General features: G+C 38.3%; 2 protein-coding genes across 8 annotated transcripts; one reads left to right on the forward strand and one right to left on the reverse strand.

Moving 5' to 3' along the window:
• Positions 1-121: 121 nt before the first annotated feature.
• Dera (deoxyribose-phosphate aldolase) lies at positions 122-17,844 on the forward strand. Of its 6 annotated transcripts, none has more exons than XM_022848237.2 (6): positions 122-200; positions 14,958-15,185; positions 15,715-15,890; positions 16,315-16,500; positions 16,829-16,998; positions 17,338-17,844. In XM_022848237.2, exons 2-6 carry the CDS (start codon positions 14,980-14,982, stop codon positions 17,524-17,526), a joined length of 927 nt encoding a protein of 308 aa, XP_022703972.1. In that variant the 5' UTR covers positions 122-200; positions 14,958-14,979; the 3' UTR covers positions 17,527-17,844. The 6 variants fall into 6 exon arrangements, with proteins under 6 accessions (XP_022703972.1, XP_022703966.1, XP_022703967.1 ...); XM_022848231.2 differs by lacking the exon at positions 122-200 and adding an exon at positions 13,905-14,036; XM_022848232.2 differs by lacking the exon at positions 122-200 and adding an exon at positions 14,024-14,113.
• On the reverse strand, positions 3,045-13,512 carry Atg9 (autophagy-related protein 9). 2 transcript variants are annotated; one of them, XM_022848216.2, is made up of 12 exons: positions 13,320-13,512; positions 11,258-11,343; positions 10,929-11,101; positions 10,383-10,541; positions 9,852-9,987; positions 9,099-9,442; positions 8,570-8,848; positions 8,168-8,318; positions 6,944-7,096; positions 6,639-6,800; positions 6,053-6,403; positions 3,045-5,851 (listed from the first exon to the last, which is right to left on the reverse strand). In XM_022848216.2, exons 2-12 carry the CDS (start codon positions 11,336-11,338, stop codon positions 5,384-5,386), a joined length of 2,457 nt encoding a protein of 818 aa, XP_022703951.1. In that variant the 5' UTR covers positions 11,339-11,343; positions 13,320-13,512; the 3' UTR covers positions 3,045-5,383. The 2 variants fall into 2 exon arrangements, with proteins under 2 accessions (XP_022703951.1, XP_022703953.1); XM_022848218.2 differs by lacking the exon at positions 6,944-7,096.
• Positions 17,845-18,531: the final 687 nt, after the last annotated feature.

Consider the following 18,531-nt stretch of genomic DNA (forward strand, 5'->3'; position numbering starts at 1 on the left):
TAGCAGACGAAGTTCAAACCTCCCACCGCGTTTACATTCTTCGACTGCTCAAATCGTAAATGCCTTATGGAATAAAACCGTAAATATAATGAGTGTTGTTTTATTTTCAATCAATCTTAAGCAGTTAATTTATTTTACGAACGCTAGATATATATATATATGTTGTTGTAGTATGTTCTTCAGGACCAGTCGCGTAATGGGTAAGTCTTTCTTTTTGTTTTGTCTCTTTCATTTCCTTCGAATATTTTTCAGCGAATTGATTTATAATAAGCGTCTTTATTAAAATAAAGACGCTTATCATTAGCGAAGTGGTAAACTTCAATCTGAAAGAATCTTATTCGCCCAATTGTAAAGGTGCGTGCGTTGGTAGGAACACCGAATATGCTTTTTGTAAACATATTCGATGCAAACTTCTCCCTTATAAGCTGATGTTTTCCCGCATTTATATATACATATATAGGGCGCAGCTTCCATAAACAAATGTCGAATAGTAAGATCGCATGTATAATATCATTTCATTGATAATTTGCTATTTGTTCGTATATATACATTTATATTACTGATTCTGTTGAATGTTGCAATTGTAGACATTTACCTGACGAGTAAGATAAAAAAATTAGGTTGATACGTTTCAATTACTCGAACTTTTGGCCAGAGAAGTACAGATTTACAATATGAATGCTTTATGAATTTTAAATCTTCCCGCACTGACGTAATAATCAACGATGTTAAAAGCTAGCTGGAGTGCCATATAATAGGCAAACGAGTTCCATGTTTGTCTCTTAAAAACAGAGCTTTTTTTGTTAGGGTTGATTAAAAAACGCCAAGCGATAGCATCTTCGAGAGAAACCCAGTAGATATGTTTGTTTAGTATTTTGTGGTCATAGTTAATGTTGTATTTACTAAACCAACTTCGTGGTAACTCATAGCTTGGTCTGTGTGATCATACCGTTATCAGCTCGTCGCCCTGCACAACTCCGAAAGTGGCGCGATGAGTATTTCTATTTTTTATTTCTCCTTTCTTGTAGTGAGAAATAAATCATTTTACTGCAATTGTACACATAAATAAATACACACATTTTGTATTTCCATATTGAATTCAAAGTGTATTAAAGTACCACAGATTGCGAAAAGGGTTCAGTTGTAAACTGTTCTTTGCCACAGAAAATGAGCCTTGAGTGAAAGAGGTACGGCGACATTCACTGAACTGAGAATCGTCCTAAAATGTAGCCCCTTAAGCGCGGCCTTATTTCAGTTACGAATTAGAATTAGAAATATAAAATAGTGTCGAGAACAAGCTAGCTTTCGTTACTTTTGAGAATGATCACGTGTCTGTTTACTAATGTGAGGAATGCGTGGGGTAGTTCGAATCTTCGCAGAGACGTACATAGTTGCGTGATGGAAAGGGTCAGCCGTCTGAAGCCATGCTTAGTGCTAGTACCAGATACAAACATGAAGAAATTTAGCGACTTAAAGAATTTAATTCAATAACTGCTTACAATTCTAGACAATTCGTGCATTACACTATTGTATATGATTTAATGTGATAATGTTATTCATGGCCTACTCATGTTATCATGTGGTACCTTAACCATTTAGTTGTTAATTTACACAGCTGGCTCTCCTCACAAAACGATGCCTGTCTACGCCCGGATTGAAACCGTATATGTCCTTCTTATCCAATCACGTTGTCCATTGTGTTATCATAGGTATAATTAACATCATATTGAAAATATTTACAGGTCTTATTACAGACCAAATTACTGGCAGACAGATAATTTAGTCGGATGATATTTAATTGTTATACAATACTCGTATAGCATTTTTTCAAATGTATTTGGGTAACATCTATTTAATAAACGTTCCTTCAATGTGTGTAACTGAAGCTGAATGGCTAATCATATTAATTAACATTTATATGTGAATGCAATCTGAAAGCAGAGTCCATTGAAGTCAATAACCCACTAACGTCTATATGTATATACATATATAACTCATATATAATAATTATTTATATAGGAATTATAAGCTATGGATATCATGTCGATAAAGACCGCTAGGTATTTCATAGTTTTCGGAAGACTGGTGGTGCTCTTCCTATTGTCTTTATGAAATTGCAAATGTTTGAATCAGGAAATGACGGTTTCGCGTCTCAAATCCATAACCTGTTTATTTCGATTTTCTTGGTCCTCTTTCTACCGACAGAGCGTAAAAAGTTGAATGCATAGCACTTACATGCGCTTTGACATTTCGGGATAGGTTCATTAGCGCTGTTCGGAACCGGCTAATCTGTCGTAGCTTTAAAACGGTAGCTAGCATTTGGCAAGCTTGGGACTTAGTAACAACCAAATTTGATTGTAGCTTAAATGTGCGTAACAGACGAAGACAAATGTGTGCAAGATATCTTAGTGAGGTTGGAGGACGAAGTCGTTTTCTAAACTGCTACAGTAGGTCTTATGCCCTCAGATTATTATCCAACGGACAGTAATATATCCTCGCGCAGTAATCAATGGAGTAGGCTAATATATTCTTCCCGATAGCGGATCTTGATATCCAGGCAGTCATAAGGAGAGTTAGAAGGTTACACACATTCAAACATTTAAAACGCAGCAGCGGTTATACTAGTTACTGGTAAAGTATAATTAGTGAATTTTTGTACGTACGTCTTTCGTTTGTTATCACCGATCTATGACAAATTCTAATCTGTAGTCATAATTTTCTACAATGTAGTGCATGTGCGACAATGGTGGATTATGCGAACGATAAGTTATGTCGATGAAGTCGCCAAGATTTCATTAAAAAACAACCACATGTAACACTTTGTGGACAACAACGCCAGGTGATACAACGAGTACGAAATTGCCTATATACACAGACGTATTCAAACCAAGCTGAGTTGTACTCTGAGACCATTTCGTCCTTCTAACTTCTCTATACAATTAGTATTTACCGCATCTATTTTCCCAGATGCTTGAGATGCGGTGGCCCATATAACCCCCGAACTATTCAATATAATCCAATAATGAATTGAGTTTTCCAATATGTAACTTGTCGTAAAATATTGTTTATTATATAAATTAATAATCATACCCATCTTCGGCAACGTTTATTTGCTACTTCGGTAAAAGGTGTGATGTTGTTCATTATTCGAATATTGTTTGCAAATGCTTAGCAGTATCCACTACAAGGCACGAGTAGATTGTACTTGCGATGGTTTAAAATGTGATATTTAACTGTTTGGAATAGCCGATGATCTGAATTATATAGAATTTGATATAGAGATGAACAAGGTTATTTCGTCTTAATTTAGTTCAAAACAGGTTTAAAGATGTTTTGTAATTATTCATCACTTAACTTAGAAGAACTTAGACAAACGTGTTGAGTAACATGGGGACAATATCAGAGAATATATTCAAGTCATTAACACAATGTTATCTGTATTAGCCGCCAAATACTCCGGAGATTTTTTAGCACTGTTTTTTGGCCTTTATTTTGCTCAACCTTCTACTGATGTAATCTTTGATTTCCCATGAAACAATCAATCGGAATCATCGGAGACCCTGGTTCTTTACGAAGTTTTTACGGAATAACCAACGTCTAATATAGGTACGCAAGACATAAGAAAAAGCTAAACAATTGCACTAATTACCGTATGCATTCATATATATATATTTACATTTTCATAGTTGATTTCTACATAGCACGATGAGTTGGTGTGTGCGCTCTCTGTGATTTGTATAAATGTATACATATAAATTTATCTATATCTAAGCATTGATTTTTTCATTTTGACTACATAAATTTTTGCCGTTATGAGTAAATCGCCATGTGCTTTGTAGCTAAAATCACTCATCGATTAAGTAAACGAATTATATCGTGTAATTCGTTACGTCCATACACACACCACACGAACTATATTCACACCTACTTTATGCACACGGCTTACTGCATTTCCGCATCTATTTGATTAGCTAGCACTGAAATATTAATAGAAACTACGTCGTTTCGCAAAGTGTTGTGGCAGTTGTAATAATAACAATATATGTGCTACAAGCCGTACTCTCAATCAAGCATACAGAATGTTATACAAGGGTGGATTTGAATTTTCATTGATCAACAGTGCGTCACGGCAGCTTGCTACATTGTTCATCATATATGTGGTTCTGTTTTATCTGTTCGTATAACCCGTTGCTTGCGTAATATAATAGGTATTTTCAACATATACTACAAGTACGCCGAGTTAACCTCTAAATACGAAAATATCGTTATTTCAATGTTTCTCTCGATTTATGTATACAACACATATTCATCAATATTCATAAGACCGCTTAATTTGTTTTCGCTCCATATGCTTGTGTAGGTGTATGTAATAAATCGATCATTTGAATACTTTCAGCGACTTTTGCATTGCAATAAGCCACTACTATTGCCATTCGTTTGATAAATGAGCAAGTGACAAATTCGTACGCCAAAAGGAAGCGTTGTCTATTGTCAAATGAATGAGCAAGTAACAAGTTCGGACGCCAAAAGGAAGCGTTTTCTATCTACCTTAAATAGTTAATAAATCCCTCGGTAAAACTAACTGAAGGTCGAAGTAAAGCTGAATATACTCAATATGCAAGTAAACATGCATCCACATTCGTATTGAATTGGGTCTGCTAGAAGTCTTAGTTCAATCTAGGTAGAAAATGCTCACTTCTGTTACCACACAGTGCCGAGGGGAAAAATTCCGGAACCAAACTTTTTTTTTTTAGATTTATTGTGCGAGAAGCACGATATCAACAAGTTAACGATCTGCAACGTTTTACTGCGGAAAGTAGTTAAGTTCACTTCAGCAATACACGTTACTACTTATATATTATTTGTGTAGGCGTGACATTTACAGATTTATATGCTTTAACTGAAAGGAAAATAACAGCAGAAAAAATTTATCACACTGAGATTAAAATGACCTGCTTAACTTGCGCAGATCCGTCTGTCTGTTTTTATGGGGGGTATTTTATCTGGGCAACACATGAGTTTCCTCCTGTGCCAATTTGAAAGTAAGTACAGGTCGACTGAAGCTACTTATCGCGAAGGTTTTCTTCCACTTCCACGATTTTGACAGCGTTTCATCTACATTGTACATTCTCTTCCAAAATACATTTTGCCTCTATTTAGTATTTTTAATCAATATCGTGCTAATTGCACATAGAGATCGCGGGTGCTTTTAGGTAACCAATGCGTTCTCGGCCTTAATCTCGTGTAACAATTACCTCGTATACTGGTCACCTCGGTTAGCTCTGAGTTAACCAGCTTTACTGTTACAGCAGTAGTAGCGCACTATATTTTCACAACAGTTGTTTTGCAGCGTAGGTAATGAACTGGCTATACAACTATGAAACTATCTGTAGCCGGACGCGTAGCTACTAGTGCTAGCTCCACTCCGCTGTGATTGGGTCTGTGGCAGGAGGAGAGGCGTTGTTTCTAACCGGCTCTCCTGAATGTTTGCGAGACCCGATACCAACGGTCGTGAAGGCGTCCGTCGGGGCGTACCGTGACTGCCATACCCGCCTATGGCCCCATGAGACGCCGATGATGGCTGGTGTTTTTCGTAAAGAAATAGCGCGCTAGCACTCATACACAAAGAACTTTGCTCAGCTGACGGGATAGGACTCAGCAATGCGTGCTGCCGCCCGCCTGGTACAGAACCGCCAAGGCTGCCTTGAAGCAGTGAGGTCATGGCTGAATTTTCAATGCTCCTAGATCTTTGTTCTAATGACGTTATTGACGTGAGTGGGCCTTGTGCTGAGGTGATGCCTGGTCCAACCAGAGGAACGTCTCCGATCTTGTTAGAACGAACATGTGACATCTGTAACGTAATGACATACAATGATCAAGTTAAAGAAAGCGGGAGTAAGGGAGGGATCTTCTTTGTTCACTCAAGCTGTATATCTTCAAATACCCGGCTGGAGCCAGTGAACGATTTGTACCATTCATTCACGATTTCCAATAACATCATCTTTAGGAGTTAAAAAACAACAATATCAATATAATCAGCATAGATACAAACCATTGGATTCATGGACATATAGCTATGAACACTTTGAGACAGCAGCTGGCCCTGTGGCTGTCCGTGGAAGACTCCCGCAGTTATCGTTGATGTCGAATCGAAGGGCTGTAGTTGAGTCGCCAAATAGGACGTGTACTGACCAAGTGCTGTGGCATCGATCTGAGACTTAAGCCCCTGTAGGAACCGTTGACCCATATGAGAGTCAGGATTCCAATGAGGATTGCTCAAATGGAAGCGTGCCAAGGACAACTCGGTTTTGCCCATTTCGCCTTGCTTCGAAGGATGTGGTTCCCTGATTCGGGCAGTAATTTCTGTCGTAGACTCGTCGGCTGGCTCGGCCGCTTTCGTCCACTGACAAGAAATATTTACAGAAAAAGATTCACTACTGTGTTAGTATTCGGGTTACACACAGACACACACGTAAAAATTTATCTTGAGTTTCTTCCCGAACAATTCTTTTCAAATTATATTCATAAGTTGGTCAATTCAGTAATAAATATTTATTAACAAACTTTAAAGAAGCTCAGGGCCCGTGATTTCTAACAACTGAACACAGCATCATCGAATGTTCAACAAAATCATGCACCTGTGGATTGCCATGCTTCTCGATGTCCATTTGAGCGAACGTGCAAACGTCTCCGACACCTTCGATCGAGATGGAGTTCTCAATAAAAAAACAAACGATTTCTCGACTCCGTGATCGGAAAGGTCCCAGAAGTAACAACGGAGTTACCACTGCACTAAGAACCTGAAGAATCAAAAAGTTGCAAGCATTTAGATACTTTCGTGCTGGAAACGTTTAGGTACTTTCGTGATGAAGAATGCAGTATACGTAGTTAGTTAGGCCCACGAAAAAATAGAAGCAGACAGGTTACAACCACGGACACGTACCTCACTCAATAGATGTGTGAACTTATACGTGAAGAGATTGCCGAATTCATCCCGTACAACCGTGGTATGAGCGTGACACTGCCACTCATCGGGCATATAGTGTATATGCGAAAGGATAGTTCTCATCAACTGCTCTGGGCACCATATCATATGCTGTGAAATTAAAAACCAAGAATATATAAGACGCTGACGTAGATTATATATTACAAATTCATATCGCAATTTATTCGAGCAATAACAAAAAGACGAAAATTGTACTAAATTTAAAAAAAAAACAAAATCATAGATATCGTGCCCATAAGATTATGTTATTGGAAACACAAATTCGACAGACGTTAAGGCAGACTATCTGTGTAGCCTCAATTGTGTACCATACACAAAACCTTAATTCCTTTCCCTAACATGACATTTCAAAACTGTGCGCATGGGCTAAGTAGCTATGCAGGAGTCTCAGAGTTCTATGTAATGGTTCGGTGAATTGTGACTTATCTTCTTAACTGTAGCAGCTCTACTTAATCACTATATCAAAAGACCTATGTAGAAAATGCATGCTTTTCGTATGAACTTTCTAAAAGGAGTTCCTATTTTCGCACTTTTTTTATTCGGATAAGGGAGTAAATTTCATACTTTTTTTCAGTTATGCTTAACGAAATCATACACGTATATTCAAATACGTATATATTTAAATACGAACAATAGTTGTGTGTTAAGGAGACATTGACTGGCACTATCCCGCTTGGCCTTGTTAGCCCTGGAAAATGACAATTCTTGTGTCGACAACATGCAGAACCTGTGCGACTTCCAATTTGTATGTCGTGAATGATCTTACGCTTGAATACTTTCCCAGCCACCTTGAATTAATATGAAAATGTTAATAAAAGGTGATCCATTCCATGCTGACAAAGTGTTGCTTTACTTCTTTGCTAGGTCTTTAGCCTTTGACGGCCAATACCTTCATTTAACAGTTAGTAATGTAAAAAGTTCTGCAAGTAAAGGGTTGCTTGACTTTTTTGCAAGGTCTTAAGCCTTCGACGACCACTGATATAAAGTTAATTCTTCCATCCCTAATTGAGTTCATTTACGTTGTGAACGGTAAGACTACAAACGACAGATATAACTAAATGACTTTCGAAATGTCAAGTTTTGGATTTTAATGCTAATTAACAGCAAAACTAAACATCTTTAACAATTAAGGATTAATAATTAAAGATACCGAGATCATACCTCATCAGGGATCGCTGAGCGGCAAATGGCGAGAATCATCGACAGGATGGCAATGGCCGTTACAATGTGCTCCACTGCGAGAAAGTCTTCGTCCCAAATCGTCAGGGCGACAAGAACAACCCATGGAGAGGCCGCAAAAAACACGATATTCCTGCATTGTGAAGATGAAAATGAAAAAAATAACAGATGCCGCAGGCATATACATTTCTAAAAATGCCTTTTCTATCATCCGGACTGAATCATTTGCTGAAAAACTTTTTTCTTTATCTCGCTGGTTAATAATGGAATAATGCTAAGTATAATACTGCATAATACAGAACTATATATATACATCAGAAGGACAGTGACTTCGGAGAATTAAAACAGAAATCAAAAACATCTCCAATAAAAAATTAGACATACTTAGCCAGTATGACTGTTAGATGAGTTGTAAATGCATTCATGTACTGCGTCGCTGCCCTATAGCCCATGCAGAGGCGGGAATCGAGCTCGTGCTCAAGTTCATTGAAGTGTCGAAGGTGAACTCGCGAATATCCACTCCAGGTTCGAGCGCCAAGGAAACCAGGCTCCCGTTTCACCATGTCAGCATAGCTGAACACCGTTTCAAAGAGATGGTAAATGAAAATGAATGGCATACAGACAAGATTTAACAGACCAACGCTCAGGAATCTTCGGGCCATTCTGCAAACCGTGACGACAAGAAAAACATCATAAATCCAATCAGATTTCACTACTCAATATGGGTAAAGGAAATTTCTTATGACACATATCTAAGTACCTAAACGTGAACAGTTATAGCAGACGCCTTACCTTACCTAATGCTTTTCCCAACTACATAATGGTCTAAAGAATTACGATAATTCTCGATTACTTTTCCTTTTTTACTGCTATGCTTTCGACATTTTTTCATAAGTCCCTGATTTCTACTTACTCGTCAGCTAGAATGGGGGTGTTCTCCGGTCTTCTGTAATCATCTCTAAGGTTCCAGTTGTTTTCGAAAGGGGACCACAGTCCCCAGAAGAGTAGCATTTGAATATTGTATTTGAGGCCCGAACTGAAGAATGTAACAGTCCCTATGAACGGTACGTTGAACCTCAGCGGTAAAACATTTTTGTTCACTAGCGCCACCAAATAATTGTCATGCCTCAGGATGCGGTGATAGACATCAAGCTCATTTAGTTCCTGCTTGTGGACCGCAATGGGATAATCGCCTTGACGTTGAGCCTCTAGTAATCGCTGCAGCACATCGTGCCAAGTCATATTGTCTAGTTCACCCTAAATTCACAGCAAGTGAACACGTTTACCACTGTAGTTCAACTAACGTTGCTAGAACATACCTGCTACATTAATTGTATTTATATATATACAGATATAATTCGACTTTAAACGCCTACCCAATGAAACAAGGGTCTCGAATGACATCGCTTCATAAATTAAGCCGTACAGAGGGCTACTTTTTGCTTGGAGAAGCGGGGTCGCACTTTCAGGAGAGCTATCTGATCTTACGCAATGACTGATTTGAATCGTAAGGCCAATTATATTTTGTTAGCTATGTATATGTAATAAGTACATGACGGGCCTTCGTTTTGGCTTGAGTTAGGCGTAAAGAAAGAGAGAGGGACCGGAAGATAAAGGGAGTAAGAGAGAATCATGATGCTATTCATGAAAAGTTGAAAAAACTTACCGGTAGTATTCTTAGAACTTTTGTATAGAATCGCCTAATCTCCAAATTGGAGCACAGGTTTTTTAGAAGAACGGCAAGCTTGTAAATTACGTAGATGATCCAGATCACAAAAAAGAAGCCCACTGAGCGCGATAACCTGATAGAAAAAGACACCACGAATGAACAGAGATAACATTTAAATAACGGCGATTCGTGCCGTTTTTGCTAAAGTCCTCTGAAAACCCGCGAAGACATTTGCAGACATTACATAAAATGAGGATATTTACCGCCTTCAATGAGCTCACTACTGCATGTAAGATATTTGACATATAGTGGTAGTATCAAGGAAACAATAAAGCGAAATCAAAATAAATCATATATAGATTAAGATAAATAATACATTGCTTTTGTCCTTGAGATCTGTAACGTAAGAGTCGAGGTGGGTGAAAATGAAATAAATTAGCTTTTGCCTAGCTAAAATACAAATCCGACTAAAAGCGCGGCCAAATTTTCATCTAGCACTGAACAAAACTTCGTGATTTCTTCACTTACCTGGCTATGCATTGTCCAGGCGGTATGATGCCATCTTTAAGTTTCACCTTAACGTGTTCCGTGGTATTGCGGCCATCTACAGGTTTATCTCGAAACAAAATTGGGTAGTCAACGCAGGAAAACAAGAACACGATAAATACAACCAAAAACACGTGCTGACTGAAATCGAGATATGAAATGAAAAAAATTATAAGCATTACTACATTGTTTGATGGAGCTATTGATTTTGTTTATAGTCAGTTATCATTATTATAGTCTTGGAAAAAGCATTCAGTAGTTATTTATATAGCGCATATGTCTTAGGCCATATTAAAGTATGGACACTTTATATTACATGACCAAATAATTGAGTGCTGAACGGAGTAATTTATTTGATATAACATGTGATGATGTTGTGATGATATGTATTATTGGTAAGCAATCAAACGGATCATATTAGCTAAACCAATGATAGATTAGGCCAAGTTCGTCATCGTGCCCCGCTTATGAAGCCCATCTGCGGGGATATTTAAAAATAGTGGTCGACGCTGGTTTATTTATACGTACGCTAGAGCGAATACGTCCTGAACCAGCATACACGTGAATCCGTGCCGTTGATGGTAGGCGTAAATCTTGCGGAAAAAATTGTCCAGATCGGGTATATGGGCGGACGTGCCCTCTGTGCCGGCGATGTGTACGTCTGGTTGTAGATCCAATCCTTCTCCCGGTGACGCGCCCGGCTAATACACAGCCAACAAATATAAACAAACTTGTTTAGCACATTTCTATCGGTAAACATTTTTTTCAAAACGAAGCAAAGTTCAACAAAACGGTTTCAACGATTTTTTATAGCACGCGCAAAGCGAATACCGATCAACAAGATAACATTTACGCACCTGCGGTGGCGCATCATCGTCTCCGTGGGGCAGCTCCTGATAGCCACCCTCTAACGCTCGATACGACATACTGCTAGTCATGTCCTCTGTAGAAACCAAAGGTGAGAACAAAGCATAAACTTGGGTTAGTGGTAAAATATTATATTGCAATGCTGATTTGGTTACTGCTTTTGCTATTCGCTATTTGCTGACTCCCATGTCCAATCTTCAAGTAAAATTCTTCTATAAGTGGCTTTCGTAATTTCCTGTTATATTTATATATAGGTGTATTTCAAAGTATTTACTTAACGTGACATGCTTTCTCAATTCAACGAACCAAATCAGCACTGCACTACTGTGATCTGCTCTTTATTACAATACTTGTACGAAATATCCAAGCAAACAGCATTGCTTTGCCATAACTAGATACTACAAACAAAACAAGCGGTTGGCAACGCTGCGTCGATAAAGTTCAAGCCTGGCTAAACTGAGTGCAGGACTACATGTGCCTTAGGCTGTTCTATCATCATCACAACAACTCACGATGTAGATGGGTTGGTTTATGTCTCCCATAATAATGTCGGCAAATATAGTAATAGCGGCGAAGCTACATCAAAAGACTTGAGAAGGCTACACCTGATGCCACTCATATGTAAAATGTATAGCAGAGAAGGGACGATGGTAGTGCCTCAGGTGTTCTTGAAGTAATTTCGTCTTCAATTAATAATAGGAGGAAACCCTTTTTGCAAAGAGATTCGTGTTGTTATTTTGGTTCTTCTAGTTGTCTTCTATCTAAGCCACAAAGCGTTGCACGCCACATGTTTAATTTACGTTAGCTTATTTTATGAAGTATCCACTGTAAGCATAAAATTTTTCAGCCCGGCACATAATAATTTACGCCATAGCACCACAAACACAATTTGCCTATTTACAACGGTAGTTTTCACATTACACTATTACTGCAATTATAAACACAGGTGTGTACTATGGAATTCATATCTCATGCTTTTATACGACAGAAATTTAGGAACTAGAAAAAAAAAACTAAATGTAACTAGATCTAACTTGTAAGCAAGTTTTTGTCGAAACTGCGCATGAACGCGCTGCTATCAGTACAGGTAGAAATGAGCGAAAATTACGAATCATTGCACAAATCTACATCAACTGCAGCCATTGATTTTCTAGTGTGTAAGACTGTCGTGGAACATTTTTAAATGTTGCCACGGGTTAAGTTTCTCATGAGATCCTTAAAAAACAAACATTATAAAATGGATAATTAGGATCAACATATTTACTTTTTGATATCATACCGTATGTGCGTCAAATCAGTACTATTACACCTTATTTTATGCATAAAGAGGGAACAATATAAGAGCTCAGTCTAATATATAGTTGTAGTTGAAACCTAGACTTGCCCGGCCTAATTTCTATATTTGGTACACCTCTTTTTCCGACAGTAAAAGCATGTCACCGTGATTTTCCTTTTGCCAGTAATCTACATGTATGATACGCACACATACACACGCCTCGTGGCTTCGGTCTTATTAAATACTATGGCACCACAGCGCAATGATAATGAGTTGTGAATTTTTAAGTCTGCGTCAATGAGAGTTTAGGAGATTAGGCACTAAACTTTTGGCCCCCAGTTAGCTATTTAATGCTCCGTTAGTGCACAGGAATTGCAGATCGCGATTATTCGAGCTACGGCAAGGACAACAACACCGAAGGTGCGTTTCTCTCTAACGACGCAAGGGAGGTGAATAAGCTGTTTATTGACTATCCCATATTGCTTGTTCGACAACGATGGAGCGTTTATCAATACACCGACTATGACGGCCATTGCGTTTGGAACAGCACGGTCCATTCTGTTTCCTGCTGAACGTTGAGGCAGCCTTGATATTTATTACCTTCGTTTTTACTTACCGTCCATAACCGGATCTTTCCGTATCCAATAAAGGTTAATATATACCCAAAGCCCTGATGAACAGGTCTATTTATATGTTCTTGGAAAGATTTTCTCTACTACAGTATCACCAGATCAACATACTGCGCTATGGAATAAAACTTCCTTTTCTTTTCTTACCAGCTATCGATCCCAAACGGATCCATAGGGTGTGCAGATGGTGCACTTAGCGAAAGGATTACGGGCCAATTACAACAACGCTCTGAAGCACAGTCAACACCACAGCAGAAATGTTGCGTTCTAATCTTTTCTTGTACTCTGGCCAATCATAGAAAGAATCTTCGCTATTTAAAGCTCTCAGCTGTTTGTGCATCGGAACACAACGTGATCGTGGACCACCATAGAAGCCTGCAGAACGGAGAGAGCAATTACGCGGCAATATGTTTCGCCCGTGAATTTTGGGAAACAAAATCTAACCACGCGTGATGGATTTAGCTACGGGATTAGAGTGGAAATAGTAGTAGTTAAGTGGAAACCACAGTACTCATAGACCAAACAGAGTCGTGTATACCGTCTCGCTATTACAACAATAAGAATTAGTTTTATGTACTACATGTATATGCGTCGAAAAAGCAAGGTCTTGGCAATAACATGGTATCTATGCAGGGCGAAGACTTTAGCTTATAGCTGCATAGGAGAGGAATCATTCTGGATGGGCGATTTCGCAAAACAGTGCAGGAATAATTCCTATAGAAGAGATTACCATCTGCGCGTCTTGATAGAACTGGTTATTCTTTGGATCCAGCTAACGAATGCTAAAGTTAAGAGCCGAAGGAGTCTGCGAACGAACGTTCGAATAGTGAAACAAACGTATGAGAACAAGGCTTCGTTGTCACTGTGAGTGATTTTCAACGTACTGAACACATAATAAACTTGCCAGTGGACTGCGTCGATCATAGATTTCGATACAAATGGTACAAAGTTTGACACAGCAAGAGCAGAACACTTCTAATCTTTGCCGAGGGACAAAGTCGGCACTGTTATTGTCGAATCTAATCCACGTACTGTCAAAGTCTGTAGATCAGGTTGAAAGGTTTTTTGTTATGAAGTAACGTTGCAGTTAACATTATTGACACGGGAAGTAGATAGAATGAATTTTTGTACTTGTGGTGTACATGCGTATGTGTAAGCCTGTGTGCCAGACTTTCAAAAGCGTTGTAACGCAGTGTAGCGTTTCGCAGTATGGTCTAAAGTAAATGTTGTAATCGTCGTTCGTGTCCAACGTTACAATGCTTACGCGGAACCTGATTCATTTAGTACCGTTTATTGATAATATTGTTGGTGTTGATCAATGGTGATGCCCACAACCGCCAGTTTGCAATAATACAGACATGTAGACAATCATGAATGTCTTGGCTTTTAGCGACCTACAGCACTATCTAGATCATTTTCATCGCAGAGCACTTTAATACCGTCAAAATGAATAGTTTTATTTATTGGCGGTGGATTTTATGAATGATATCGTGCCAAAACCGATCGAAATTTTTTGTGGTTCTTCTCTGTGGGCAATAAAATCTATCATACCATGTCCTACTAGATGTCCAATCGACTTCCGAAAAGCATAATTTCGTCTAGTCCAGTTGCCCCTTGCTTGGGGAAAATCGTACTTAAAAAAACATGTCTACCGAATTATACCGCACTACCGAATTGTATTGACAGCGGAGAAATCTCGCATCTGCATACATAATGCATGTACTAAAATAGGAAGAATGTTTCTCAATAACATTACAAATGGATACTTTCTGGTTCACTTCACAGAGGTCACCATACATAAACCAATATGCCGAATTCGTCCGCAATACCCCTGGATTTGGACTGGGTAAACTCGTCGCAGGTGAACTTATACTCTGTGAAGGAAACATGTGCAAATATTATACGTCGCCGTTGTGTGACAGAAGCAAACGCAATAGCCTGGCATTTGCGTGCCATTACGTGCATCGACCTTACGACACTCTCAGGCGATGACACTCCATCCAAGATATTCAGGTGAGCTGTATCTAAGGCCAAACGACACCTGTTTTTAGTTATAGGCTATAATTTTTATTTGTATATGTCCGGAGGGCATATTAATTTACACAGAGATATAATGTTATATACAGTTTTTTATTTTAATTAGTAAATGTAAGAAGAGAAGCGAATAGGCGTACAGGAAAACGTCCCAACATACATTACTTATATCACAGTACGTAGAGAAAGCTTTCAAAAATTCAGAATTTTCTCCTAAGCCGGATTATTTAGCTATCGTTATCCTTTACCGAATTTATTTGAGGATATACTGAAACGTGTGTTTAATATATAGTCGTCTAAATAAAAAAAAAAAGACTACTAGAGGCTTGTTGCCCTATTACGAAAGTCCTTTCTGTGTAAAATAATTTATGATATAATAGTTTGTTGCGATCGCGATCTACGGTATGCACTGCGGACAATGAAAAAAAAAAGCGAAAAACGGAGTTAATTCCCATGCGTTTTGCTAAATCTCAATTATTCGTTATGTACGTGATATATATATATACAGGTTGTGTTCAAAAGCGGTGGCTCCCTTGTGTAAGGAGATCACGGATTTCATAGGACTATCGGTAACCACTGGAGCAGTCTGCGTTTACCCAGCTAGAGTAGCTGATTGTGTGCAGTCATTCAAAGACCTAGGTGCAGCTGTGCCTGTTGCAGCTGTTGCCACAGGCTTTCCTACTGGTACGATTGTGACAAATTTGCAATAACCTTTTGCCCAATTATTTCTTAGCCCAAAACAGTTCTTGGAAAAATTACTACGCTTGAGTGTCCCTTGGTGTTTCCTAATGTCATGTTCAAGCACAACTGACAATTTCAATGACACCAATATTACAATACTTTGAATTCACATTTTCATTCGATATTTTGACCTTTTGTCTTTGTACTAGCCTACAGTCATTAGTCATCATTAGCCTGATGAGTGAGACGGAAGATTTTAGACATAGCCATGTCCATACCGCCATGACTAATAAATATAGTATGGATATTTTTTTGTGACGTAAAGGCGCCAGTTAAACAATTGCTAGTGTATTTCATACGACAAGAAAGAATTGTTGCTTACTAAACAAGGTTATCTTCATACAATTTTAACCGCATTTTATTGTAGGACAATACAGCCTGTCATGTCGCTTAGAAGAGATCAAATATGCAGTTGAAGAAGGAGCCTCTGAAATTGACATAGTCATAAATAGAGCAGCAGCACTCCAACACGATTGGGAACGAGTCTATGAAGAAATTGTGGATATGAAACGTGCCTGTAAACGGGCGAACCTTAAAGCCATCCTTGCCACTGGTAAATTCACCAACTATACTACATCATTTTTCATGTATAAAATACATTAACAAGTTTGAGGCAAAAACAACAGTTCACTACTTTCATCATTGTGGAAATTTACTGACTCGAATTAGGCTTCAAAGCAATTGCCTCCATAACGGTTTACCACCTCAGGGCCTTCAGGCAGTACTTTTGCTCAAATGGGTGTGTTTCTAGTAAAAAAAAATTCAGAGATTCTTCGACCTGGGTTTTTCATATAGCCCCAGTGGACAGGATGAACGTCACAAATCTGTGAACTGTTACTACAGCGAGTAAAATACATGTTAATTTCCGTACCTTTTTCTAGGTGAACTTGGTTCGCTGCAGAATGTGTATAAAGCATCCCTCGTAGCGATGATGGCCGGAGCGGACTTTATTAAGACTTCGACTGGGAAGGAAAACGTAAACGCGAATCTGCCTGTAGGTCTTACAATGCTTAGAGCCATTGAGGAGTTCTATCAGGAAACCCACAGAAAGGTAGAACACCGACACGTGATTACTTGAATGTGATACATACGTGAATGCCCAGTCTATAAGAATAGTTTTTACAGTATTATGGTTCGCTTAAAAAATACCGTCCTTATAAATATACAAGTTAGAATTCATGTATTTTTCATTGTATAACACTAATACTGATTAGGGAAAGGTGATTTTAATTTTATGTGAATAATGGTTTTCCTATCATGGTTCCGTCGAAGCACCACCCATGTGTAACACAAATTTTGCGTTATTCTGATTCACCTCAACGATTTACTCGTTTATTAAAAGCACCATATAATCTATATAATTAAGTTTAAGTTACACTTCGTTTTACAGGTGGGCTTTAAGCCAGCTGGTGGCATACACACCGCCAAGGATGCCCTTAATTGGCAACTCTTGACCAACGCGATCCTTGGCGAAAAATGGCTTTACAACGATCTTTTCCGTATCGGTGCTAGTGATCTGCTGGGCGATCTTGAGAAGCAAGTGTTTGTTTACGCTACTCGCAGCGTCTGGAAGTCCTGACCTCTGTAACAAGTGGCAACTCAAAGTATATTAATGCGTAACTATAATGATGAACATCCAGAAAGGAAAATCGAACTTCAAGAACTTGCAGCAATTTAAGAAACTTCTGATTTTTTGACGTATTATATTAGGTAGTCAAAAGATCGCCACTGCCGTTATAAATGAATAGGAAGACCAAGGGTGCGCTAGACTCAACGTAACGATAAATCCTTATAGAACACTGAATTATGTACGGACTCTTGCTTCGAATTCTTTCTGATCAGTACTTAATTGACCCGACTAGCTAAATTAAATTTCAGATGGTCCTAGCTATTTTCAGATAGTCTCTTTATTTAGATAGACCCTATGCCTGCGTATAGGTGAAGCGCTCTTTCTTATATATATTTATATATATAATAGGCTGCACCTTTATATATTGACTTTTAGAGTCGTTTAGGTACTCTTCTGAACTGTGTTTTCTTCCTGACTGTTCTGTATAAGTAATCTTTTAATGTTCACAATTTTATATGCGTTTACCTAAATGTTAGTACCGTATACAATATTGAAATATCGCGAATGCGATCTAGCTCACTCTCATGGCTCAAATTTGTCACTTCAACAAAAGTGGATCTTCTACGAACAGGACGGGTTTTAGTTATTTGACTTGCAATGACTAAGTTAATACAAATATATTTGTCTCGCATAAGAAGCAACTCACGTGGATTGAATCTTTGAAAAAAAAGTTAAATAATTATTAACTTTTTTTTAAGTACAAATAATTATTGTAACTGGATTCTTTAGACGATTATTGATATACCACGAACTGCGGACATACTAAATCAGCACACCACAGCAATGAACTTAGTATGAAAATCGAAACGAAGGGATGATTTCTCAAAAAGATCAACAATGTTGAGCGACATTGTAAACAACCGTAATAAGTTCGCATACGATTAGAGACACTACCAACTAATATATTAAAATATTTATAGGCGCAACGTCTTAATCCAACTAGATTTGTATTCG

Source organism: Varroa jacobsoni, unplaced genomic scaffold, assembly GCF_002532875.2.
Source record: "Varroa jacobsoni isolate VJ856 unplaced genomic scaffold, vjacob_1.0 scaffold_1338, whole genome shotgun sequence".
In the NCBI taxonomy this organism is placed as follows: domain Eukaryota; kingdom Metazoa; phylum Arthropoda; class Arachnida; order Mesostigmata; family Varroidae; genus Varroa; species Varroa jacobsoni.

What these genes read in the sequence shown, in the direction of transcription:
- Atg9 (XM_022848216.2), bottom strand. Translation starts at nt 11,338, where the DNA reads ATGACTAGCAGTATGTCGTATCGAGCGTTAGAGGGTGGCTATCAGGAG. An exon ending in CAGGACGTATTCGCTCTAGC is followed by an intron (nt 10,542 to 10,928) that starts GTACGTATAAAT and finishes TCTCGATTTCAG; the next exon opens with TCAGCACGTGTTTTTGGTTG. An exon ending in AAGTTCTAAGAATACTACCG is followed by an intron (nt 9,443 to 9,851) that starts GTAAGTTTTTTC and finishes CTGTGAATTTAG; the next exon opens with GGTGAACTAGACAATATGAC.
- Dera (XM_022848237.2), top strand. Translation starts at nt 14,980, where the DNA reads ATGCCGAATTCGTCCGCAATACCCCTGGATTTGGACTGGGTAAACTCG. An exon ending in ACTCCATCCAAGATATTCAG is followed by an intron (nt 15,186 to 15,714) that starts GTGAGCTGTATC and finishes ATATATATACAG; the next exon opens with GTTGTGTTCAAAAGCGGTGG. An exon ending in TAAAGCCATCCTTGCCACTG is followed by an intron (nt 16,501 to 16,828) that starts GTAAATTCACCA and finishes ACCTTTTTCTAG; the next exon opens with GTGAACTTGGTTCGCTGCAG.